Source organism: Castor canadensis, chromosome 2, assembly GCF_047511655.1.
Source record: "Castor canadensis chromosome 2, mCasCan1.hap1v2, whole genome shotgun sequence".
In the NCBI taxonomy this organism is placed as follows: Eukaryota; Metazoa; Chordata; class Mammalia; order Rodentia; family Castoridae; genus Castor; species Castor canadensis.
In genome coordinates this window covers 15,652,328-15,677,984 of record NC_133387.1, presented here as the reverse complement: position 1 = coordinate 15,677,984, position 25,657 = coordinate 15,652,328, and the positions used below count along the sequence as shown (strand labels likewise).

Here is a 25,657-nt window from a genome sequence, read left to right as displayed (position 1 = left end):
TAAATTTATCTCTTGGCACTGCTTTAGCTGCAACCCCAACTCAGATTTTGACATGTGGTTACCTAATTATGACATCATATTTATAATTATAACATAGTAACATTTATTTTCTTTTGTTCCCTTTTCTTCCCTTCTCGTGGGTTACTTGAACATTACATAGCAATCCATTTTTGACCTATTAAAACTTTTCTATATCACTGTGCATAGTTTTCTCAGTGGTTGCATAAGTGTGCATACATAATTTGTCATGGTCTGTGAGTCTGGATGCCTCACCACACCAAGTGACAAATGACACGTGGAAACTTACTTCCATTTTGGTCTTCATCGCCTTACTTCTTAGATATAATTGTAGAAGTCTTTCTTCTTAATACATTGATTCCTTCAGAAGGTGTTATCATTTTTTGCTCCAGCCATCATGTTTAGTTTAATAAGCTTGTGAGAAGAAGGGTAATCTATTATTTTTACCATTCCAGGGGGTTTTTGTCTGGAATTCAACCTTTCCTCTATTATTGCTTCCCTTCTGGCTGGAGAACTTCCTTTATCCTTTCTTGAAGAGTATATCTGCTAGTAACAAATCATCTAAGTTTTTCTTTATCCATACTTTTTTGCTGATTGACAGTTCTTTTCTTTCAACACTTGAAAAATGTTCCACTTCCTTCTGGTCTCCATGGTCTCTGGTGAGAAGTCTGCTGTCCATCGAGTTGGTGTCCCCATTGGTAATACATCATTTCTCTCTGGCTGTTTTCAAGTCTTTTTTCTTTCTTTTTTAGTTTAGATTTCAGAAGTTTAATTCTGATGTGTCTTGGTGTGGATTTCTCTGGATTTACCCTACTTGAGGCTCTCTTGGCTTCTTGAATAGTAAATTTCTCTTTTACCTCATTGGAGAAATTTTCAGCTCTTGTATCTTCAAACTAAGGTGACTTTTAAGCACATATTAAATTTGAGAAACATTGCCCTGGAGTAATATTCAAACTGTATATGAAACACTGTGTGCAATTCATTTTTCTTAGGAGAGTATCCACAGCTTTCATTAAATTCCCAGAATATCCCATACTTGCTGTATGTTTTACAAGAACATTGGTTCATGGCCTTATTGGGCTATTTTTGGTCTTCTTGGTTAAAACCAGTAAGAAACTAGTTGATGTCCTTTCTTTCCTTAAACCACATGTATTGAATTTTATGGTCCATGATATTCCCAACAATTTTGGAAAATGTGATCACTCAACCTGATATTTTCTGAGTGCCTCATATGTACCAGACAAATACCTTTTTCTCATTTTTTTCCCTTAGTGAGTGAGATTTAAAAATTAACATCTTTTTTAGCTTATGAGAATACCTGAGTAAGAATGCTAGAGTAAGCTGGGCACTGATGACTCGTGCCTGTAATATTAGCTACTCAGGAAGCAGAGATCAGGAGGATCATGGTTCAAAGCCAGCCCAGGCAAATAGCTCATGAAACCCTATCTCGAAAAAACCCAACAAAAAAAAGGGCTGGCAGAGTGGCTCAAGTAGTAGAGTGCCTGCCTAGCACATGAGTGCAAACCTCAGTACCAGCAAAGAAAAAAAACTCAGCCGCTTTTTGCTTTTATGTGCAACTTTGAAAATCTGTTCCTTACTGCTTAATTCAAGATACATCAGTGATCAGATTACAACCCCCAAAGTATAACTTCAGACATCAGAAAAATGCATTTGGCAGTGGGCTCCCATCAGCACTCAGCTCTGCTTTGCACAGTTGGTCATTGGCTGTCACTCTTAGTGCTTCCCAAGCAGTGTGGCCTGGGGCAGGTGTTGCCCACGCTGACTCTTCTGCCCAGAGTGTTCTCACCTCCTCTGTCACGTACCTTCCTGGACTAACCCCCACCTACCTTCAGAACCAGGTTTGAGAAGCACCACCTCTGGGAAACCTGCATTCTGTCCTCTCCAGCACTGAGTTGGGTCCTCCAATGTGACTCATGATAGCCAGAACATGACCCTGCTTGCTGACTGCCTGCTTATCCCTCCCCTCAGACAAGGAGGCCCTTGAATGCTGGGACTGGGTTGCTCTGTTTCGCCAGTCCTTTCATAAACATACATTTATGTAAGCTTTGCCTGCGGTCAGAGTTCAGCAGCAGCAGCTGGCTGGCATCCCTCCCTCTACTTTTTCCTAAGGAAGGTGGAGGAAACCAGATGTCCAGCCTTTCCCCAGCAGACCTAATCCTTCCTGAATTCTCACAGCATCTGTTGATTCATTTGTTTTAGACTTTTTTCAAGAATCAATGTAAAGGTTATTGGTCTTCTCTTGCTAAAATGCCTGTCTCCTCAGTCTCAGAAAGTATAATATTGATCTCTGCCATCTTCCTTCTTTGTCTTACCACTGGACTTTCCATTTTACTTATTTTATTTTTGGCAGTACTGTGGGTTGGGTTGGACTTAGGGCCTTACACTTGCCAGGCAGGTGCACTATCTCTTGAGCCACCCCATCAGCCCTTTTTTGGTTATTTTTGAGATAAGGTCCAGGATTACCTGGACATAAAGGATCCTCCTATCTGTGCCTCCCTGCACAGCTGGAATGACAGATACATGCCACTGTGACTAGCCATTAATTAAAGTGGGGTCTTGAGAACTTTTTGTCTGGACTAACCTCAAACAGAAAGCCTCCCATCTCCCAAGTAGCTGAGACTACAGGCATAAGCCACCATACCCAGCCTACTGATGAATCTTATGAACTCCTTACTATTGTGTTGGCATTTGTAAGTCTGTCTTTCCTGTCAGGCTCTAAGCTCCTAGAGGCAGAGACTGTGTCTTATGCATCCTAGAATTTCCAGTGCCCAGTTCAAGGTGGCATTCCACAAGTGTTGGTGGAAAGAATTTGCTGTAGATCATCACAGCTCATGGTTGGAACACAAGTTTCCTCATCTTTCCACACCCTTACTTCCTTTTTGTCTTTCATCCTTCATTCTAAGCCTTGATGAGTTCTTTTTGGGGGAAGAGAAATGAGTAAAAGCATCACACATTTTCAATCTTTCTTTTTATTCCTTCTAGGTACTATCTCGGTCGTCGGATGTATATTGTTGTTTCTGAGCCAGACATGATGAAGCAGGTGTTGGTTGAGAAGTTCAGTAACTTTACCAACAGACTGGTATGTCATTTTCTCTCTGCGTTTGGCCAAGGCTGCAGGGTGGGTCAATAGGGGTATGATGCATGAGGCCTCTTTTTGGATAGAAGTCTGTTCCACTCAAAACAGCTCACCAGGGAACTCAGGCTTTCAAAAGAGAAGTAAAGATTCTACATAAAGATGGTATTTACATTCAAGAAAGGAGATGCTCAAGAGAAGTTGAGGCCCCTAAAAATGCTAAAACAGGAGAGTTGTCTAAATATGGTGTTCAAAGTTTGAAGAATCCAGAGGCTGTTGACTGAGGAACCCTGAGCCAGATTAATAAATAGCTACAGGAAAGCAAAAATTCAAAGGTTTTGTGCTTCCATTTTTCCCAGAAGGTATAAAAGTATTAAGGTCAGAAAGGGAAGACTAACGACATTGTCCCCACATAGGAGTCTGTGAGAGGTCCCTGTATGTCAGTTCGAGTCTCCAACCTACTGCAGGATGGACCCCATCATTGTTGGGAAGTACATTTCCTACTTTTCATGTTTGATGAAAAATCCCAAAGAATGGGAGAAGAGCCAGAAAATGGTAGAAGTCAGTGCTGTCCACATTTTCTAGAAGTGGGGTGACTGGGACGGTGAGAATTCTAACAGAAAAGGCCAACAACCTTTATGTTGATTCTTGGGAAAAGTCTAAAGTGAATCAGTAAGCAGTTGCTGTGAGAATCCAATCATTGTGCCAACCATTTTTCTTTGGGTTAAATTAAACTTCCTTTTCCCTTCTTTCAGGGACGGGAGGTAATGCACCATTCTTTTGTTGATTATTTGGCAAGCATTTGCACACCTGCCATAGGCCAGGCACTGTCTAGTTGCTGGGTACAAAGAGAGAGAAGACTCTGTTTTCCCTCGAGTTGCTCGCAGTTGGTGAGGGGTGCAGGCCAGTGGGGACCAGCATGACACGGTGTGGCCAGGCTCCTGAGTGGGAGGCTCAGAGCATCCAGATGTGCACTCAGAAGGCTCGTTGTCTGTGTGGTGCTGGGGGCTGAGTAGCAAATCATAGGGGTCTTTCTGCATTCTGAACTGGAGCCATCCAGAGTGGGTATTTTTATTTTACTTTGTTTTTGTGGTCATCAGGAGAGCACATGAGCTTGGAACAATTATTGGCCTTGTTTCACAGACAAGCTCTGCTCACAGACTAATTCGAGGAAGAACAGAGGCTTGCACGCCATCTCCAATTCAAGTCCAGAGCTCTTTTTACTGCACTCCTATAACCACTGCCTCAGGTGACACTTCTGGATGTCAAGGTTTAATCAAATAATTGACCACTCACCCAAAACGTGCTCACCTTGCAGCCCACAGCACCACACCCAATTCCAGATGCCACATGGCCACTGAAGGACGTGACTGCCTGGCCTCCTGCCTCCATCGCCTTAGAATGACCAAAGCATTCGCAGAAGTTTAACTGTTTCTCTGCTGCCTCTACATTCTCATCCCAAGCACTGTGCTGTTTGTTATTCCCCTGTTCAAGACCCCTGAGGGCCCTTGTCCCCTGGATCTTAGAGGCTGAGCCTGAGGGCTCCATGTAGATTATTGTTCCATCAAACTGGGCCAAGGGACAGCAGGAAAGTGAGTCAAGGGCACAGGTCACCATGACACATTGAAGGCAGTGAAGGAGCTCTCTCATCCTGACATGGGTCCTGAGCCCAGCTACCCCCTGAGCAGTGAGGTGGACGTAAGGTCAGTGTGTGACACAGCTCCTGTGACATCCAACAACATGTCCCTGGGATGTGAGACTCTGACAGCTGATCCCAAGCAGGGTGATGCTCTGATGGGGGTGCTATATGTAAACAGACTCAATGCATGTGTTCACAGAAGGACCCCAGACTCCACCGAATGGTTCCAATCTCCTTCCTCTTTCACTCCACACAGGATTAAGCACTCATCATTCGAAGCCCCCAGTAACTTAAGGTCAAGTCCATGTGCTCCAGCCTACTTTCTCACTGGTCCCTGGCACAAGGTGTCACTCCAGCTGGCCTGGCCTCTCAGTTCTCTCCCTAACTTCCCTGGAGAGCTTGGCCCTTATCCCTTCACACGTGAGACAGCCCTAGCACGGGAGGCAGCATAACAACAGGTGTAACGTGTGTTAGCAGTGTGAGCAAACACCTCAATCCTGCAAGCCCCATGCTCCTCCTCTGGAGAAGGGCGATGCAATCTGCGTTTTGGGAAGTGTGAGGGTCATAGTTTGTGCATATGAGCCCCACTCCTGGCTCAATGTCTATGAACTGCTTTGGGCACAGAAACCCTCCACCTTTTTCTACATTCGTTCAAACCCTAGCTATTTTTTGGGGTGGTACTGGAATTCAAACTCAGGGCCTCCTGCTTGCTAGGCAGGCACTTGAGCAACACCTCCAACCCTTCTTTGTGCTAGTTATTTTTTGGGATAGGGTCTCACATTTTTGTCCAGGGCTGGCATGGATCATAATCCTCCTACCTATGCCTCCCTCTAGCTGGGGCCACAGGCACTACCCACCACACCAGGCTTATTGATTGAGATGGGGTCTAGCTAACTTTTTGCCTGGTTTGGCCTTAAACCACGATCTTCCCAATCTCTGCTTCCTGAGTAGCTGGGAATATAGACATGAGCTGCTGAATCCAGCTTAATCCTATCTATATTTTAAGGCTCTTATCAGATTCTGCCTCCTCTAGGAAGCCTTCCTTGCCTCTATCCAGATTCACTTTTTTCCTTCTCTGAACTGTGAACCTCTCACCTGTAGTACTCATTTTTGCAATGGATCCCATTGTGTGTTCTACTGTTGACAGTAGAGGAACACATGGCTTTCACCCTAACTTCATTACCAGTTCTTTCAGGCCAGGAGCTTCTACTTTTTCCTTCCACTTCTTTTTTATACCCCAGAGTACGCACACATAATAACTACTGGGAATCCAAATGGAATTGACTCTCCATCAACTTGACATTCTTTCCAGAACAGTCTCCCCTGGACCTGGATAGTCAGTACCATTTCTTCCTCAAGGTCATTTACAAACATGTGAAAAGACCCATCATGGGTCAGATGTCTAAGAAACCCTAGACTTGATCATTTTGCAGCTGGGAATGTATGCACTTATTTTTGGCTTTGTTTATGGTCTTTAAGTCAGTTCTGTATTCATATTAGCGACTCGATTTTTTTTAAAGCAGTGGTTAGAGTGGTTAGGTTTCTCACAGGTTTTTGAAAGTCAAATTAAACTGGGTTCTGTGGTTCCCTTTTATCCGTTCGCCTATTTATCTGCTCAGAGAACTCAAGGAGATTAGTGAGGTGTGATTTCCCCTTACTGACACCACTCTGCCTCACGTTAATAAGCCATGTTTACTTAAGTGTTCAGCGATTCTGTTTTATTATACATTCACTCAGTAAACATTAAACGCTTTTACTCCTTGCAAGCTTCTATCAAACGGTCCCTTGTGACACAGAAATACCTCGTCATTTTAGTTTGATGCATTAAGTGAAAAGGACGTTAAATAACGCAGTTTTATTTTCCAACAGTGAGAGCACACGTCTGCTCCCTCATCCAGGTTTGAGTTATGGGTATCCTTGGCAGCTTGGTGGAGAAATGGCTGTGATGTGTGAAGCTGGGTGTAAGCTTTGAAATTTGCTGTCAGCAGTGAGCATCCCATGAGGGACTCACAGAGCGTACTGACTGGAGGTGGGGTGACACCAGAGAGAATTCTCCGACATATGTCAGCATTGAGCAAATATTTAAATTCTGAAGCTATTGAATGAAATATTCTTCTTTCAAACTCCAGAATGCTGGGCCAAACAGACTATGTCAACCAGGGAGGCAAATTTCACATCACATCTCCCCACTCATGATTTTTGTTTTTTGAAGCCTGTGAGCCCATGAAGCATCTCTGCTCCATTTTGCCTATTTTCTTCCTGGACTCCCTCGGCCTCTTGGTACCCTGAGTGCTTCCTGAAACTGGTCCATTCTCGTGTAGTCATGGTTTGTCATTCAACCCAAATCACTCTTCTTAGCATTTATAGAGCCTCAATTGTCCTTGGGACTTGGATATTTTTACTGAGAAATTTTTAATTAGCATTTCTTTGCTATCAGGTACTTGATAAAGTCATGAGGGTGGATCTTTTTTCTTTAATGTCTGTGGAAACTTAGAGCTGGGTCCACATGACTCAGCAGAAATGGTCATAATGGTGGTACAGCTTCTTTATTCTTGTCCTCCCTTCAAGACCTGGATGTCGGCAAGATGTGAGAAGGGCGATAGGCTGGTCCTTAGCCTACATTCAGTTGGTCCAGTTGAATGAGGACATGGAGGAGATGTAAATGTCAAATCATGAAATGTGCTACCTCAGAGCCATGAGTTCCCATCCAAAATGGTGGTACAGTGAGCAGGCCAGGCCGCAGGCATGCTGGTTCCCAGTTGGGCTGCTTAGACGTGGAGTGGCAGTGGAAGGAATGGCAATTTGCATATGTGTGTGGTAGAATGGACACCAACCCTCAGTCCTCATGAGCAACATAGAGGTCCCCTCTCCAGGGACAGGTTGAGCCACACCACTGACTCACAAATGTCGCACAAAAGTCATGTGATGGTTTTGGTGAGTGGTTTTATTCAGAACCATAAAACCTCAGGGGTCTGTCTGCCCAAGATTTAGCCTCTCAAGGCTGCTTCATTCACTCACCACATGGCCGTCAGGATCAGAAGGATGAGTCACTATGAAACCACAACTCCCCTGGCAAAAATGAGTAAACTTACAAGGCAAATTAGTCACTGGAAAACTTATTACCCTGGTGTCTGCAGCAACACCCTGTTCCAAGGGAGTACAGGATCATACTGGCTCATTACAGAGTTAATTGGCAAGAAAAATCTAGTTAGAGCTACAGGTGGATCAGACCCACCTGTTCTGGGGCCTGGGAGACCTGCCTGCTGGCACTCATTGAGAAGATGGGACTTGGCAGGTTCACCATAAAATTCCCCCCTTTAACTTGTCCCTGCACTTGTAACTGATACCTCTCCACCAACAGTTTTTTTTTTCCTTTTTCTTTTATTATTCATATGTGCATACAAGGCTTGGTTCATTTCTCCCCCCTGCCCCCACCCCCTCCCTTACTACCCACTCCGCCCCCTCCCTCTCCCCCAACCAATACCCAGCAGAAACTATTTTGCCCTTATTTCTAATTTTGTTGTAGAGAGAGTATAAGCAATAATAGGAAGGAACAAGGGTTTTTGCTGGTTGAGATAAGGATAGCTATACAGGGCATTGACTCACATTGATTTCCTGTGCGTGGGTGTTACCTTCTAGGTTAATTCTTTTTGATCAAACCTTTTCTCTAGTACCTGTTCCCCTTTTCCTATTGGCCTCAGTTGCTTTTAACCACCAACAGTTTTTGAAACCCTGTTCATCAAGAGCTCCTGGTCCCTTCTATCCCTTGAATGAAACTATGAGAGTAAATGAAAACATCCGGGTTTTTACATGTGTGCAGTTAGATTCACTTATGAGAATGGGGGTAGCTCCTGAGGAAGCTCTTGTCACTTCAGGCAAATGTGGAAAGCAGTGTATATTTTTTTAGCAGTGCATTTCTTGAGAAAGGTCAGCCTGCGTTAGAGGCCCACAGGTCTGAGGCAGGCTGAAGTTCTTCCTGGAGGTCCCATCAGCCAGCAGAGAACCCAAAACGTGGAGAGAAACTCTCCACTCCTCTTTCTTTCACAGCAGGTCTGTTTTATCAAATATTTTGCAGTGCACAGGAAACTCTGCAGTCTGAGCTGGAAATTTCTTCTCCAGGTTGGGCCCATTGGAAGTCCCAGGTGATGGCTGCACTGGGACACCTGTGCCCTGCCTGTGTGCCTCCCATCTCAGTTGCTTTGCTCCTGCCTGGGCATGGCAAGTCCTGGAGAAACCAGATCCATGGACTTGCACTTGATCTGTAAAATGCTCTCAGCCCCAGCTTTTCAACATGATAGGTAGGTTGAACTTCAGCATCTTTAAAGGAACCGAGAGGCCGTGAACGGCAGGAGAGGATAGTGCTAAGTGATATTGATTCAGAACGCTTAGATGTCCTCTCTGCCTTGCAGGACTTTTCAAAAAAAAAATTTAGAATCTTGTTGAAAATGATTTCATATTTTTTGTCTTCCTATACTCCCGGTTCAACAAGAAGTCAACTTTATATTTTTTTAAATGAAATAATAAATCTCTTATTTTTATGCTTTCTTGCCCTGATTTTGTGATGCAGAAGGAAAAATGAGTGTATCAACCAGGAGATAAACATCTAAAATTTGGGGCAAGAAGAGTAAATAACCACAGAAGCAATTCTTGTCTCACAAAGGTTGCATTCCTGAACACTGCATGGAAGTGAAGTCCGTCACTGTATCAGTGAGTGCTGACACTCATTCATCTCTGCCCTAGCTCCTTTTTCTAACTTCTCTTTTTTTTCCACTCGTGCTGCCCACTCCACTCCCACCTCCCGTCTCTAAGCCACAGCCAGCAGTGTGGTGAAAGACTTAGTTTAAATTTATAAAGGAATGCTATTTGATTCCACGTTTGCTACCTGTTATTAGCTGTGCAACTTTGAGCCAGTCCTTTAACCTCTCTGTGCTTCAGTTTCCTCCCGTGTAAGACATGAGTGTTAGGCGAGCTAAATCACTAGGTCTGCCTGACTCCCAGCCATGTGGCAGTCCACACTGGCACATGAACATGGAGCCCTGCCAGCATCTCAGGAGCCATTTTAAATCTCAACTGCAGTGACAAGCTCCATCTGAAGTCCCTGGGGAAAATGTCTTTCCACCAAGCGTGGCAGGTGCTATGTCAGGCCACCTCTGTCCCTCTCTCACATAGCTCTGGCAGGGAGCTCTGCTGATGTCAGCTGAAGAGTTTACACAGTGACGAGCCCCTGATCTCCTATCCTGACTCAAGAGGACCCTCACTTTTGGGTGTGGGGCTAACAGAAAGTCTGAATGCATGGCTTCTTCCCTGCAAATACGAGCCCTGCTATGGTTCAAATCTTCACACTACCAGGTAGCAATAGTCATGTATTGAAAATGGCCTGGAGTAAAGGATTACAGGAAGTTCAAGTGACAGACTTCTCCGTTAGAATCCAGTGAGGGGCATGCCAGGTGTTTCTCATAGCAGAGTGAGGAAGAGACGGGCCACGCAGCGAGCTTCCCCTGTGCAGATTGTGAGGGGCAGCACGGTCGTGAGGAGTGGTGGAGCTCGGCCTTTGTGTCATGGCATCTCTCTGACATGAATGCCTTTGCAGCTCCCCGGATGCTCAGCGCTAACCGAGTTGGTAACACTCTCATCATGACCACTGAAGTATCAGAGCCTCCCTCAGAGACTTTAAATGTCCCCTACTCTGCTGGCCTAGCGTTCCCTGCTATGTGTGGCATTGGAGAACCGTTGGCCCCCCCTGTCCAGGCATCCTGGAGGTCACCCAAGTTTTGAGTAAAGGTTCTTGCATGTTCTAGAGCACAAGAAACCTTTTTCTGGCTGCAGTTTCATATCCTATTGTGCCTCTTCCTCCTTCGTCATAGTAACACGTGTACTGAGCTGTAGCAAACACAGTGCATGCCTTTCGCACCCCCGGGAGGAGTGGGGGGTCTCGGTGGCACTTCCAGGCCAGTGGGGATGAGGCGCTAGCCCATGACGAATGCAGAGCACGCTTGCTGGCCTCATGCGAGCACAGAACGCTCAGGTGGGTTTCATTTTGTGATTTGCTCCTTGTCACAGTGATTCCTCAAGTTTAAAGTGTGTTCTTGGCAGCAGAGCACATGCTGTACAAGCACAAAGACCTGAGTTCGAACCCCAGTCCCACCAAAAACAAAACAAAAGATAACTTCACTTCAAGTATATTCTTAGCTCGAAGTTGGGCCCTCTTTTAAGAGATCTGAATAGAAAAGACAAATACGTTCACCTGGTCCCATGAATCCCACTGAGCAGCTGGGCCACAAGGCCACATCTAAGCCATCCTGCAAGCCATTACAGCGTTCCCTAATGACTAGGGAGTTACCCAAGAGCTGAAGTAACACCGTGGAGAGCCTTTTGCTAACTGTAAGATTGGCAAGTGTTGGTTATCAGCCGCCTGGCTCGGCCCTGTGCGTTCCTGAGGGCCACCCTTCCATTCTTGGCTTGACACTGCCGGAGCTGCTCTCACTCCTGGCACATAGCAAGGCTCCATAATTGTTCATACTTGACACCACTCAGAGCTGAACCTACAAACTACCAAACACAAGCCCAGCTTGCCATCTGTGGCTGCCTCACAAGGTCCTAGGTTTCCCAGGCCGTGGCCAGCTCCTGCTGAAAATGGCCGCCATCCAGCTACTGCTGTGTGATTGTGGGGAGAGCCATGGCTGTGGTGTCCACAAATTCACCACATCTTTCCAAATGCTCATCATCCTAAATATATTCCACACATGGCTATATGGAACAGAGACAGTAAGGACAAAGAGGGGCCCTTCTGCTGGCACCAACTGTCAACACAACTCCATCCCTTGTCAGCAGAGGGCTGAACTCATCAACCACACCCTCTTCCCTAATGCGTCCCCTCCCCTCTCCTGTGACTTTACTCTCAGGTCTCCTCCCCTTTTTGGCCTACTTCAGGCAGAGGGAAAACAAGGATCATATGCTCCAAACAGAGGCCATATCTTGAAGGAAGAGACATGCTCACAAAATTTCACCCCATGACATCTTGACAAGAATCCACCTTAGATAAAAGAATTCAGTCACCTGTCCTCCAGGGAGAGGTGGGGGGTGACCACCAAAGTCAAGGAGGCTGACATGACCCAACCAGTGAGAGAGAAACTGCAGCCCACCTATGACATATTAGAGGTAATGTCGTCGTGGAAGGGTGGCAATCCCAGTCATATGCAGAAGGTGGAGAATCTGAGTGAAAATTGGTCAAGGAGCTGGCGTTGTAGCCCAGCAGAGAGCGCTTGCCTAACACGTGGGAGACCTTTTGTGGCACTGCACAAAAAACAAAAGCCAAAGAAATCAAAACATGTAAAAAATTGGCTAAGGGATCCTGGGGACGGAGGGTGTCATGACTGCTCTTAATATACCTCTAAACTGTGGCCTATGGGACTGGGTGCGTGGCTCAAGTGGTAGAGCCCTTGCCTAGCTAAAGTGCAAGGCCCTGAGTTCAATCCCTAACACCACAAAAGAAAAAAAGTAATGTGATCCTTCTCTGAAAACCACTCCATCACATATCCAGCATAGGACACTTCTCCCTGAGACCAGGTACTGCCCCTCAGTGCTGTCAGCCAGGTTTCCTCCTTCCTGACCATGGTGCCCCAACACAGCCCAACGAGCTCATGGTGAATTCAGATTTTTTCAGTGTGAATTGCTGTCGGTCATCCTAGCTCTGAACAACTATGCTTTTAATCTCAATAGGAAGCCTTGCAGCACAGCTGTTGATTCTCATTTTGTTACTGTTCATCCAACATTCAAGTCTGTGCAAATTCAAGGCTTATGGCTAAGTGCCTTTTAAATCGAGATAATTTCCTTACACAAATCTGTAAAGGTCAAGGCGTTTTTGTATAAATATGCACCCATGTGACCATCACCTAACTCTAGATACAGGGCACGCTGGGGGTAGGGGTTCCTCCATACCCCCGTCCCAGTCTTCCCCCCCCCCAAGAGCAGAGGTAACCACTGCTCTTGACATCTGTCACCATAGATTCAGCTTTCCTGCTCTTGGACTTAAATGAAACCTATAGTGTGTGTGCCCCTTTGTTCTGGCTTTTTTTTGCTCAACATGTCTCAGATCCATCCATATCATGTGTTAAAATGAAAGTTATTCATCTTTTTATTGCTGTGTCATATTCTAATGTCTAAAATACTACATTTTATTCCTCTGTTGATAGACATTTAAGTTGTTTTCAATTTTCTGCTATTATGAATTAAGTTGCTAGGAACATATCAAGAAAGTGCACTTTAGCTTTCAATCCCAGGTACTCAGGAGTCAGAGACTGGGAGGATTTTGGTTTGAGGCCAGCCCGGGCAAAAAGTAAGCGAGACCCCCATCTCTTTTAATAAGTCAGGCATGGTAGTGTGCAACTGTAATCCAAGATATTCAGGAAACATATAGGTAAGAGGATTGTGATATGAGGCTGGCCCTGGGAAAAAAAATGTGAGACCCTCCCTGAAAAATAACTAAAGCAAAAAAGGGCTGGGGAAACAGCCTAAGTGGTAGAGAACCTGCCTAGCAAGTACAAAGCCCCTGAGTTCAAACCCCAGTATCCCTCCCAAAAAAATAGTTCATCTGGAGCATGTTCCTAGGTCACAATAGCGTGTGTGCGTCTGGCTTCCACAAATACTCGAAATACTTTTCCGGAGTGGTTGAGTTAGTTGATACTCCGCTGTCCTGAAGTGGAGCTGCAGTCATCCCACCTCTCAGCCAATACCCAACCTCGGCATTGTTTCAAATTGTCTTCTGTGGCTGGGTGGTAATGGTGGTTTTAAGGTGTGCTTATCCAATGGGTAATGATGGCCAGTACTTTTTCCTGTGCTCCCTGGCCACTTGGATACCCTCCTTTGTGCTTGTTAAGTTTTTGCCCATTTTTGTAAGGCGTCTGGCTTTTTCTGATAGGTTCATTGTCATTCTCATCTGTTCTGTTGAGTATTTTGTCAGCTGAATGCATCGTGAATACCTCCCCTAGGCTTGCTCACTTCTTAATGATGTCCTGTTATGATAAGGTCCAGATGACCAAAAACCTCTCTGATAGTGTCACTCTGTCTAAGCAATCTCGCCGACTTCCAGCGTTGCAAAGTTATCCTACGAGTTTTATTTGGCTCACCTTTCACCCTGGGGACCCTGACGCCTCTCCAACCAACTCCTGTGTATGAAGTGAGGTGTGGTGCTATCCAAGTGCCCCAGGCGACCACCCATTCCCAACGAATCGGGAGACCTTATGTGTGAATGTATTTCTGCACTCTTTTGTGACATTAGTGAACTTGTTTATGCTTGCACAAACATTGCACTCTTAAATGTTATAAATTTATACTAAATCTCGATGACGGCAACATAAATCTCCAGGTCTTTTGATTCCATGTGTGTTATTTTTGAGTCAGCTTGTCAGTTTTTGAAGAATTAACACCATGACAATATGGCGTTTTCCAAATTTTGAGTGTAGGTGTTCTCTGTTCATCTTTCATGTATCCTACCGATGCTTTGTTGTTTCAGTGAAGAGGCCTTGTGCATCCTTTGTTAAATTTGTCCCTGAGTATTTGGTAGTTTTGCAGTTACTGTAAATTGTGTTCTTAAAATTTCATATTCTGGTTGGTTGTTTTTCGCATGTAGGAATGAAAGGTGTTTTTTTTTGTGTTAAACTTTTACTCAAGTTTTACTAAGCTCAATATTAATTCCAATAGTTTACTTGTAGTTGTTTCTTGGATTTTCTGTATTATGCAATCATATTGTCTTTAATAAATACAGTTTTATTTCTTCCACTGCAAGTTTTACATATTTCATGTCTTTTCGTGCCTCTTCGCACTCTCTGTAATACCAAATAGAAGTATAACAGGGGACATCATGCTTGTTTAGTTTGTAGGCTTGGGAAGTGTTAGGTGTTTCACTGTTGAATATGATGTTAGCCAAAGAGGGTTTTTTTTTGTAAATGTCATTTATCAGGTTGAGGAAATACCCTTATATTCATAGTCCACCAAGTGGACTGGAGGAGTAGCTCAACTGGTTAAGTGCCTGCTTTGCAAACTTTAAGCCATGAGTTCAAATCCCAGTCCCACCAGAAAAAAGGCTTTACTATAACCCACCAAGTGGTGTGACCATGAACAGGGGTTGAAATTTATCAAGTGTTTTCTGCATCCATCCATTGAGATTTACTCAGCTAATTTACATTGATTGCTTTTCAAAGGTCGCATTCCTGGAAGAAGTCTGGTCTGCTCTTGATGAATTATTCTTCTAGCATATCACTAAGTTACATTAGCTACTGTTTTGTTTACAATTTTTGCATCTATGTTCACGAGAACTACACACCTATAGTTTTTCTTTCTTGTAAGTCTGTCAGATTTTGGAATCAGCTCATGATAGCTCAGGAGACGGTTGATATGTTAAATTGTGACCCTCTGAGCATTTCTCTCAGCTGTCATTTTTGCAAATCAGTAGTTTATTATGAAAATAGCAAATAAAATGTTCAATTGGACTAGGCTCAGTGTAGAAGTCCATGGTTTTCCGTTTGATTCCACAGTAGCAGAGTTTATTTATCTTTGTTTGTTCTACCGACCATGAAGCTACCCAAAAGAATTATTTACCCCCCCAGAACTTCTACCCCCTTCCCCAACAGAATGTCCTTGGAAATTACAAAATGTTTTGTTTCCACATCTATAGATCTGTCTCTCTATGTAAGAAGAAAGCATAAGGTTACTTTGGCACTACTTGCTATTCGTGAACTTGTACTGACTCCTAAAAACCCCTTTAAAAAATCTTTTAAAGAAGTCTAGCTTCCACTATAAAAACCTGTTGAAAGTGGGAGTGAGACCTACTTTGTCTGGAGGTGTTGGGGTTGTCCAGGCAACAAGCTCCCTTCAGGAAGTGTTTTCTCAGCTGGGTTCTATAAGGGGAGCAGGAGTTAGTGGGCAGAGGAGAGAGGGGATCAGTGTGGGAATGAGAGTTCCAGGTAAAGAGAAAATGAGAGAAGACAGCATGGCCAAGGTACAAGCAGAGTAGTGAAGCAACGTCAATCCCTGCAGCCCAGGGCTGCTCCAAACGTCTACAGTGTTGTCACCCAGTCCTCCTGGTTGCTCAGCCCAAAACTCCTGGGGTCGTCCCTGACTGCTGTCTCTCTCCCACACCACACCCAGTCCATAAGAAAATGTTGACTCTTCCTCCAAAACAAGCCAAACCTAACCACTCTCTCCCTGTGTGTGGCACCCTCCAGGGCTGAGCGCCGCCTCTCTCCTGGTCGTTATGCCTCCTGCTAATGGTTCCTCCTCTGTTCTGACTCAACACTGTCTGTTCTCAACAGCGAAGCAGAGGGAGTCCCTCAACAGTCTTCTCAAGACTCATGAAGTTCCAAACTTCCCAGCGAGTCAGGTGTGGTGGTGCACACCCATCATCCCAGGACTCGGGAGGCTGAGGCGGGAGGATCGAGAGGTCCAGGACAGTCTGGACTACATAGCAACATCAGAAAAGGGGGGATAAGAGAGAGCCGTAAAGGGGTGACTATGCATATTGCATGCACATATGGGAATATCACGATGAAACCTCTTACTGGATACAATCTCATATACCCCCAAGCCAAAACAACCCTCCACTGGGTCTAAAGTCCTATGTAGGTCCCAGAGGCCCTCCACACAGGGCCCTGTGACTCGCCAACCTCCGCCATTGCTCTGCTCCAGCCACACTGGCCCCTCGAGGTTCCTCAGACACATGTCAGCATCTTTGCTGCAATGGTCCCCAGACCTAGAACTTGACTCCCCCACTCCCCCCTACTCCCCCCACCGCCATCATTAAAGGGTTTACTCAGATCTCACCAAGGCCCAGAGCCCAGTGCTGACCGATCCAACACTCCACGTGGTCTTGTACTACACAGCTTACTTCTGATGGTCCTGTCTGCCTCCTCCCCTCCGAGAGAAAGTCTGTGGGGACAGGGGTTGTGTTTTGTTCATAAATGTATCCCAAGCACTGAATCAGGGCCTCGCGTTTGCTAGGCACTTGGTAAACATCTGTTATGTGAGAAACCTCACACCCACCTGGGAGTGTAGGTGGCATTTTTATCTCTAGTTTACAGATTGGGAAGCTGAGGCCTGGAGCAGTCAATTCTTTTATTTATTTATTCATTTATTAATTTTTGGCAGTACAGGGGTTTCAACTCAGGGCTTCACACTTGCTAGTCAGGAACTCTACCACTTGAACCACCTTTTGCTTTTAGTGTTTCTTGAGATAGAGTCTCGAGTTTTTGCCCAGGACAGCCTCAGACTGTGATCCTCCTACCTTTGCCTCCCTAGCAGGTAGGATTACAGGCATGTACTACCAGGCCCTGCTTGATTTTTAGACAAGGCCTTGTTGACTTTTTGTCCAGGCTGGCCTTGACCCTCCATCCTCCTATTTCCTCCTCCTGAGTAGCTGGGATTACAGACATGTATCACCATGCCCAGTCAGATAGGTCAGTTCTAAATATCCCCCAGAGCCAAGCCCTTACCATTACACTATCCTGCCCAAACCTCAGCTAGAAAGTACTGCCTGGGCCTCCAGAAAGTCCAACCCATTGTCTTCAGGTTATTACTATTAAGAAGTGAGAAGTTAAAGAACTCTGGGTTGTGTTTGGAAAGAGTGAGGAATTGATGAGAACACACTTGACCACTTGACCTTGTAACCAAGGCAGAGAATCTATACAAGGCCAGGCTCTTGCACAGAGCTGAAACGTGTTAATTGATACATAAAACTTCTACCGTGCAATGTTTTGATATAAGTAAACACTGTGTACTGTTTAAACCAGGTTAAACCTGTCTACACTTCAAGCATGCACCATGTCTTCACGGTGAAGTTATTCAATATCCTTCCTTCTAGTGTTTTCTATACACACGGCATCATCATTCTCCAGTCACCCTATCTCGCTCTGACACCACAGCGTCTTGTTCCTATGTGACTGTGACTGGGGACCCAGGGATTGCCTTCCCCACCACTTCCAGCCTCTGTGACCATATGTCACTCTCAACACTTATGCCTTTGAAAGATCGTGTAGCGTGGGGAACGGATGGGTGCAATAAGGCTGGTGGCAGGGGAGTCCGTTAGGGGTGAGATAACAGTGACCTCAGCCAGGGTGGTGGCCATGGAGATGGAGAGAGATTTCAGGATTGTGACTGACCAGATTTGGGTTGAGGTAGATGACTTGCAGGTTTGGGGTCTGAGTTAGAACAGATTTTTCAAACTCTTTTTTTTGACTAAAAGTAAGAAACAAACCACGACTGACAGAAAGAAACACATTTTTTATGTTGACACAAAATACACACACACACACACACACACACACACACCTCTGTTGAATGTGTTCAACAAGAAAATGTGAATTCTGACTTTGTAAAATGCTCTTCTATTTCTTGTTTCTCTTTCCCTCCCTCCCCTGCACCTCTCTCTCTCTGTCTCTCTCTCCTTTTGTTGTTTTCAGGCAGGGTCTTGCTATATAGAAAGCCTGGAGCTTTCTGAGTGCTGGGATCACATGTCTGGCTCTTTTTTAAAATGTTGATTGCCACTTACTACTGATCTTGTGACAGGTTCTGGCCTGAATTCTGGAAACCTGTGGCCAGAGAAACTGGAGGTGCCTTTGCTGAGTCCTGGATCACGTGACCAGGCTGAGCCAGGAGTCTAGAAAGCCCTATGTCCCTGGAGCTCCTTTCCCAAGACTAGAGTCCCTTCCTGAGCAACACTTGCCATCCCGCCCCAGGAGTTTCCCAGTCTGCCCTGCTCTCCTTCAGAAAAAGCCCTAGGACCTTTCAAGCCATCACGGGGCTCCTCGGGGAATTTAACCAGTGTAAATACACAGACAGGACCGGGGGAGGAGGGGAGGGGGAGGTAGAGTTTTGGATTTTCCAGATGAAAGGAGCTCCATGGATGGATGGTGATGGCGCAGAACAGTGGGGATGGACTTTGCACTATCGACTCTGTGCTCTAAGCTGGTAAATTTTATGTTGGGTGGTTTTGCCACAATTTTTAAAAGAACAACATGTAAACAAGCTATTTTTTTTTAATGCCAAGCGTGGTCTTCTGGAGATGAATCTCTAGGTTGGAAGTTCTGGAACGCCACCTAGACCCACCCACCCCTCTGGGTGCTCAAGCTTGCTGCACCAAGTTCCTCAGAAGCAGAGCACAGTCTGGTGGTGGGAGCTCAGTGCTCAAGGCAGCTTGGCTTCTCTTTGAATAACTTGGACTTTTGACTAGGGGACCAGTTTTCCTTGAAATGATCTGTAATTTCCCCTCAGCTTCCACTATGAAACCCGATCCCACCCCCAAGATCACAAAGACACCCTCAGTTCCCTCTTTCAGGTACTATGCATTAAATAAATATTTATTGGGGACATCCTCCAAGTCTCTTTTCCAGTTGAGCATTCTGAAACCTGACAACTGGTTCACACGACGTTATTGAATATCTTCTCGCCATCCAACAGCTCTTTTGAAATGACCAAATTGCTGCTCTCTTTCTTATAGTATGACATCTAGAAACAAAGCATTTCTGTATCCAATGCCCCCAAACATTGCCATCATGAATGGATGGTTCTAGTGGAACGTGTCACAGCAGGTGGGACAGATCTGAGAGCCGTGATGTCATAGTGCATGGAAGGTGAGATTTTTCCTTCAAGTGAAAGATAAAAAAATCCATGGACACACTCTCAGCCCTTAAGGACGGATCTAAATCCATCCATCATGACTCTTATCGCTAATTTATCCTGTCTCCTCAAAGCCACATAGACCTTCATTCCTCTCCCCTTCTAGTGAAAAGTCTTGTGGTGTGGCACAGGACAGGGCTTTGCTGCTCTATAAATACACGTAGTGCGTGATTTCCTCCTTTTGACTCTGGAACCAAAACAGCAGATTATGTTCCAAAAATTCCATAAAACCATAATTTAGTGGATACGGCACTCCTAAAGAATTTCATTCTAAATATAGAGAGGTATTCCTCTGCAGAAAAATATCCCAGTCACTTGGTTCCGATATATAATTAAATCCTCTGGATACTTTGCAGTGATGTTTTATGGCTTATTTTGAGTGTTCATATTTTATTAGAAAATTATAATTTTCTTCTAAATAGGACTTTTTACAAGGCTTTGAATTATGATGGCTGGCTTCATGTTTCAACTATAATTAAAACAGTGAAAAGAAATAGTGTAGCCACAGAGCATGTGTGGTTCTGAAGAGTGCTTGGTCCTGTGGTCTCCCTGCCTCCACCTCCCCTAGAGTACTGGGGCTTGGGGGGGGGCATGCTAACCAACTGTGAGGACTTCATTTGTGACCACTTGGTGACTAATTGGCCTTAGAAAGAAATAGGGTAGCCTAGGGAGAAGGAAGAAGAAGACTGTAAAGTCCTTCACGTACTCAGGCTGAGCTTCAATGGCTCCTCCTCCGAGAAGTCTTCCTGACCCTGTCAACCCCCCCACACTCCCACACAGTCTATCTTTCCCTTCACAATATTCACTTTCTTTAAATGCTAACCATACCTATTTGTTAGTTTAGGAGCTTGCTCTCTGTCCCCTACAAGACTGTCAACCCCATGGGGGCCAAAGCAGTCTTCTCTATTGAATACTGTATGTCCCTGGAGACAACTGGCAGGTTCTTGGTCTCACCGGAGAAGGAATTCAGTGGCAAACACACAGAAGAGTTTCAACAGAGCAAGACTTATTGAAGGAAAAGTGAAAGTACACCCCCTAGGAGACTGAGGGTAGGCAGCTTGGTGAAGCAGGCAAGGCCCCTGGGTCTTAGTCACTTTTATGGGTATGGTTTAATGGTTATGCAAAGAATATATACATAATTGTGGATGTTTCTGAAAAGGGGAGGGCATTTCCAAGAACCAGGGGATGGGGAGTGGTTTACCTAATAAGGGGTCCTCAGAACCAAGATGGTGATTTGAGGGGAGATGCATGCATGAAACTACAGCTTTAGTGAGATGTAGATGAGGCCTCTGGCTGACCTCTAGAGTGGGGAAAGTCCCTGCTAGGGAACATTGGCCACTGTACCCAGAAGTAGCCTCAACTGTGGTTAACCGTTATTCCAGGACAATAGTAGAGGAGGATGTTTGGCAAAATGAACACGGGTATGTTGCTGTACTGCTCCCTGGCTCCTTTGATTACACTGTTCCCCTTCTGTCTGTCGCCCCCATCTCACCATATAACCAGCTTCTTAAAACTTGTGTGAGCTTGCCAGGGAAACCACAGCACAGTACCAAGGCCAGGGGCCTTTCGCCACAGGAATTCATGTCCTCACAATTCTGGAGGCTGAAAGTTTGGGATCGGGTCTCATCTGAGGCCTCTCTTCTTGGCTTGAGGATGGCCGCCCTTCCCTCTGTGTCCTCACATGGCCTTCCTTCTGCGCGTGTCTGCGACCTAAGCTCCTTTCCCATCCCAGGGACTTGATTTCCCTGTGATCACCTTTTCAAAGGTAATTATGTCTGAACGCAGTCACATTCTGAGATTCCGAGGGTTAGGATTTCAATATACGAAGCTTTGGGGATACAACACAACCCACAACACACAATTAGACATTCAATGACTATTAGTTGATTGAGGACAAAAATGAATGAATACTAGAAAACAGATACTGTGGAAGCAGCTCTTCCGGGAACAACTTTGGAAACACTGTGCTCCCCCACACACTCCCCACCCCGCTTCCTCCTGAGGATCCAGACGCACAAGTCTGGACCCAACCCAACCAAAGCCAGCCCCACAAATCCCCTGTAACAAGGTTCAGAAGTGAAGTTCAGTCCTAGGATAGACTGGCCCATCTGTAGGCAGTTGGCCGTGTTTGTCCTCAGAGGACCCTCAGAGCACACAGGGATGCTGAGCTGTTTCTATGGTGACAACCACACAGTGTCTGGGCAGAACTGGGCCAGCAGAGCTGGTTCATCTTGTCCCACTGGGCCTCGGCTGAGAGTCTCCGGTCATCATCCCTGACAGTTCGGTACCCTTGCAAGAGAAATCTAAGCTTTGGCCATTGGTGGATTTTCATGAGGGTGTTTCATCACGAACTTGTATTGACACCAAGGTGGCTTTGGCTCTCTGTGTCCTAACCCCCTGCTTGTTACTTTCCATCAGGCATCGGGTTTGGAGCCCAAACCAGTAGCTGACAGCATCCTGTTTTTGCGTGACAAAAGATGGGAAGAGGTCAGAGGCATCCTGACTTCTGCTTTCAGTCCTGCAAAGTTGATGGAGGTAAGCCACGGGAAGTGCAGACTCCCTTCCTATAAGGAACAGGCTTTTCTCTCCAACCCATGATGGAAACTTGGTCCCGGTGCATCACTTGCCCAGGCAGCACATCCAATGGCTGTGCCTGTTGGGGCCCTTGACCTCTCTCTCATGCAAAATGCACAGGATGCAGTGCTGAGTGGCTTCCATTTCGCCAGCCTCCCACAAGCCCAGCTGCCGTAAATCAATTGTGAGTCAACAGTGCGTATGGCACTGCAGCTGTGTCCTGAGACACTGCTGCAGGGACTTTGGGGCACTCAGGAGAAAATTGAAACAGCACTTCTCATACTCCCACGTGTAACAGATCACCTGGCCAGCCTGCTAAAATGCAGGTTCTGACTCGGAAGGTCTGAAAGTTTGCATTATTTTTCTAAACAGGGTCTCACTATGTAGCTCAAGGCTGGCTTCAAACTCTCGATCCTCCTGCCTCAGCCTCCGAGTGCTAGGGCGACAGGCGTGGGTCACCACACCTGGCTGAGAGAGCATTCCTAACTGCTCTCAGGTGACAAGGTTGATTCTGAAGAATGAAGCGCATACTACCTAGTAGGGAGGTAGCTGGAAATGAACGCGAGCGCTTAATCAAGTCTTAGATGGGAAGGTAATGCATGGGTTATTGGGAAGGAAGTGTTTCCTGGCAGAACGGTAGGTGAGCAGCCAGGCTCAGGATAACCTTTGAGGCCACATCAGAGAGACCAACAGGTTCCGGAAGAGCTGCCAGCTCCTTAGGACCATGACAGCTCTCCTTTCTCAATCAATGGCCCGTCGCTCCCTCCCTCTTGTGCATCTACAAGCTGGTGTTTGTGCTGCTGCTCCAGTTTCTTGAACATCTGATCTCAACTACTGTTTTTGCATCTGGGCTGATGGACTCTTTGGTGGCTAGTCTGGCTTTGGTGTCTTTGGTCTGAATTCTGTGAAAACTCAGGTGTAAGAACTTGGGCCCTTTTGATGTGGAGTGACTGGCTCAGAAGCCTCCTCAGTTTGAGTACAGGTATAGGTACAGCTCCAGAGCAAGTGACCTTCCAAAGCTTGGCGGGAGGACCCTGGGCCTGGACCATCCACCAGGACTGTTCTAGAATGCTGGGGCTTGGAGTAAGCCACCTTCAGTCCAACAAGTTGACGGTTCTTTTAGCTTCATCTGAAGATACTTGCCTACACAGCCCTGGATGAATTCCTACAAATCTTCAGAAATCCTCCAAAGAGGAGAGGACTTCACATTGAGATACTTAGAACGGGAGTAGAGGTGTGGCTCAAACTGTAGAGCACCTGCCTAGCAAGCATGAAGCCCTGGGTTCAAACCCCCAGGACCACAAAAATAAATCACTAACAAACAAAGAAAGAAAGAAAATGGAAATAAATTTATCAAGAAAAAGTTAAAGCCAGGCACACTGGCACACTTGAGAGACTGAGGCAAGAGGACTGAAAATTTTAAGGCCAACCTGGGTTGCATAGTGAGACCCTATCTCAAAAAAACAAAAAACAAAAAAGAAAAGAAAAAGTAAAATATGAGGATGTAACAAACTGTTGGCTCTCTGTAGACAGTCACAAGTGTATACATATAAAAATAGGAAAACAGGTTACAAAGGGACAAAGAGGGAAATGAGACTCAGAGACCAGAGACAGCTCAGATGCTGAACCATGGGTACACAGCAGAGGGGACCTAAGCCATAGCTATGAAATAACAGTATCGCTAGTCATTTCTAAATTTGTAAGTAGCTTTTGCACTTCTGTCATCAAATTTCAGGGTTCATTCTTGAAATAGAGGTCTGTTTTCCTTGGAATTCAGAGGCATTTTCCTTTAGAACCTTGGCCACCATGCCCTCCTCGACCTGCATCTGAAAGTGCCATTTCTATCTGAAGGTCTGGATGCCACTGTCTTTATTTATGTTGGGTGTTAGGCTGCCACAATTGACAATGCTTGGAGTTACTTTAAAATCAGCATCATTTCAGGAAGACGCATAGATGTCTGTGCGTGTTGTGTGTGTGTGTGTGTGTGTGTGTGTGTGTGTGTGTGTGGTGCTGAAGATCAAATGAAGCCATGTTTTCATTTAAAAATAAATTGCTTTTTGGTTTCACTCTTACCAGGGATAATATGTAGAAATAGCGAGCCAGTGAAAATTTGATTGAGGTATCCCTGATTCAGGAAGACAAGATCACTGGCATCATAGCCCAGTGACAGATGAATTATTGCAATTTATATGAAAGGATTGCTGAGCATTGCTGGGAGAACAACTAATATTTTTTTGGAAGGATGGGGAAAATTTTGCCTACTTAACCTGCTATAGCTTCCACCACATCCCCCAAAGGATTCCTGCTTTTAAAAGGGCAACCAGGAGATTTATTTTGATGTTTACAGTCTTTTGCTAAGTATTTTACCAAAGACTATGAAATAAATAATCCTAGGATTATGTAAAACTTTATTATGGGTCAGGAAGTAAATAAATTTAATTTCAGGAAATAAAATTGAGGCTTAATTAGTACTTCTCTGAGGGAAAACTATAAATAGCAGTATCCCCCAGGAACTCAGGTTAACACTGGTTTTATTTTTATTTATTTATTTTTTGTGGCACTGGGATTTGAACTCAGGGCCTCATGCTTGGCAGGCATGGTTTTATTCTTAACTTTATTCTAATGCATCTAAAAGAGGAAGAATACTGTGATGTCTATGCATTTGCATGTTCCTCGAAGCTCTTCTGACTTAAAAAACATGAAGTCAACAGGAATAACTTTTGGAGACTCTTCTAAGATTGTGTGAGTCAGCCAAAAATGGCAGGTAGCCTTCAGTGTAAGCAATAAATAATACATTGACTGTACTGATATAACAATGAACTTGGAGCTTTGAACCACCACTGCTATGACTTGGATTTTGACTGGAACAGATTGAGAGAGAGAGACAGAAAGAGAGAGACTGGGGTCGCACAATCCCCTTTGAATGCATGTTCCCAATAACCTAAGGACCTCCCAGTAGACCCAACCCCTTAAAGATCCACAGCTCCTTCTGGTACCACTGCCCTGAGCACCAACGCTTTGCATGTGGACCTCACAGGGTCACTCAGTATCCAAACAGGCACTTGTGTGTTCTCAGTCCTCAAAGCCCACAGTAAATGGTGGGCATTTCCTCATTCACCCACATAACCAAGGGCTGATGGTGACCTCTGAAAAGATGTCAGAGACCAGGCAACTTCATAGATGAGAGGCAGAGGATGTCTGTATCACCCAAGAGTGAATGAGCCAATCACCTTGCAATGAATAGGGACCCAGTTTTTACAATGTCACACAAACAAGAAAGGCTGGCATCTTGCAGAACACTGAGAATCCAGCTCTCTGCCTAATTTTTCACTTTCATCCAGATGTTTCCTGTCAGGAAGGCACAGTCAATAATGTATGAATCTTAAGGCAGAGGCAGATGTGGTTCTTATTCCCTCTAGGCCTTTCCTGCCTTGGAGAAGACATATTACTCAAGGATGACTACGATTTTTAAAAACTTAAGTTGATATACCCAGCTTTTGAGCAAATGCATGGCTCTGACCATTTCAGTGCAAAAGTCTTTGCAGAATTACAGCGATCATGGCAGCTTTGTTTGGCCTTTAAATTTTCGCTGTAAACTCTTCAGACGGTCACGTGCAGGGGCTTCTAAGGCAGAGCATGGTTTTCTAATAACTGTAAAACAAGCA

At 45.2% G+C, this 25,657-nt stretch overlaps 1 protein-coding gene across 1 annotated transcript in view; it reads left to right on the top strand.

Annotated features, from left to right (window-relative positions):
• The window catches only part of Tbxas1 (thromboxane A synthase 1), a 152,091-nt gene that overhangs the window by 60,756 nt on the left and 65,678 nt on the right, over positions 1-25,657 (top strand). Inside the window, exons 4-5 of the mRNA XM_074062122.1 lie at positions 3,022-3,118; positions 21,837-21,953. Coding sequence (XP_073918223.1) covers positions 3,022-3,118; positions 21,837-21,953 — 214 coding nt within the window. The remainder of the gene's footprint in view (positions 1-3,021; positions 3,119-21,836; positions 21,954-25,657) is intronic.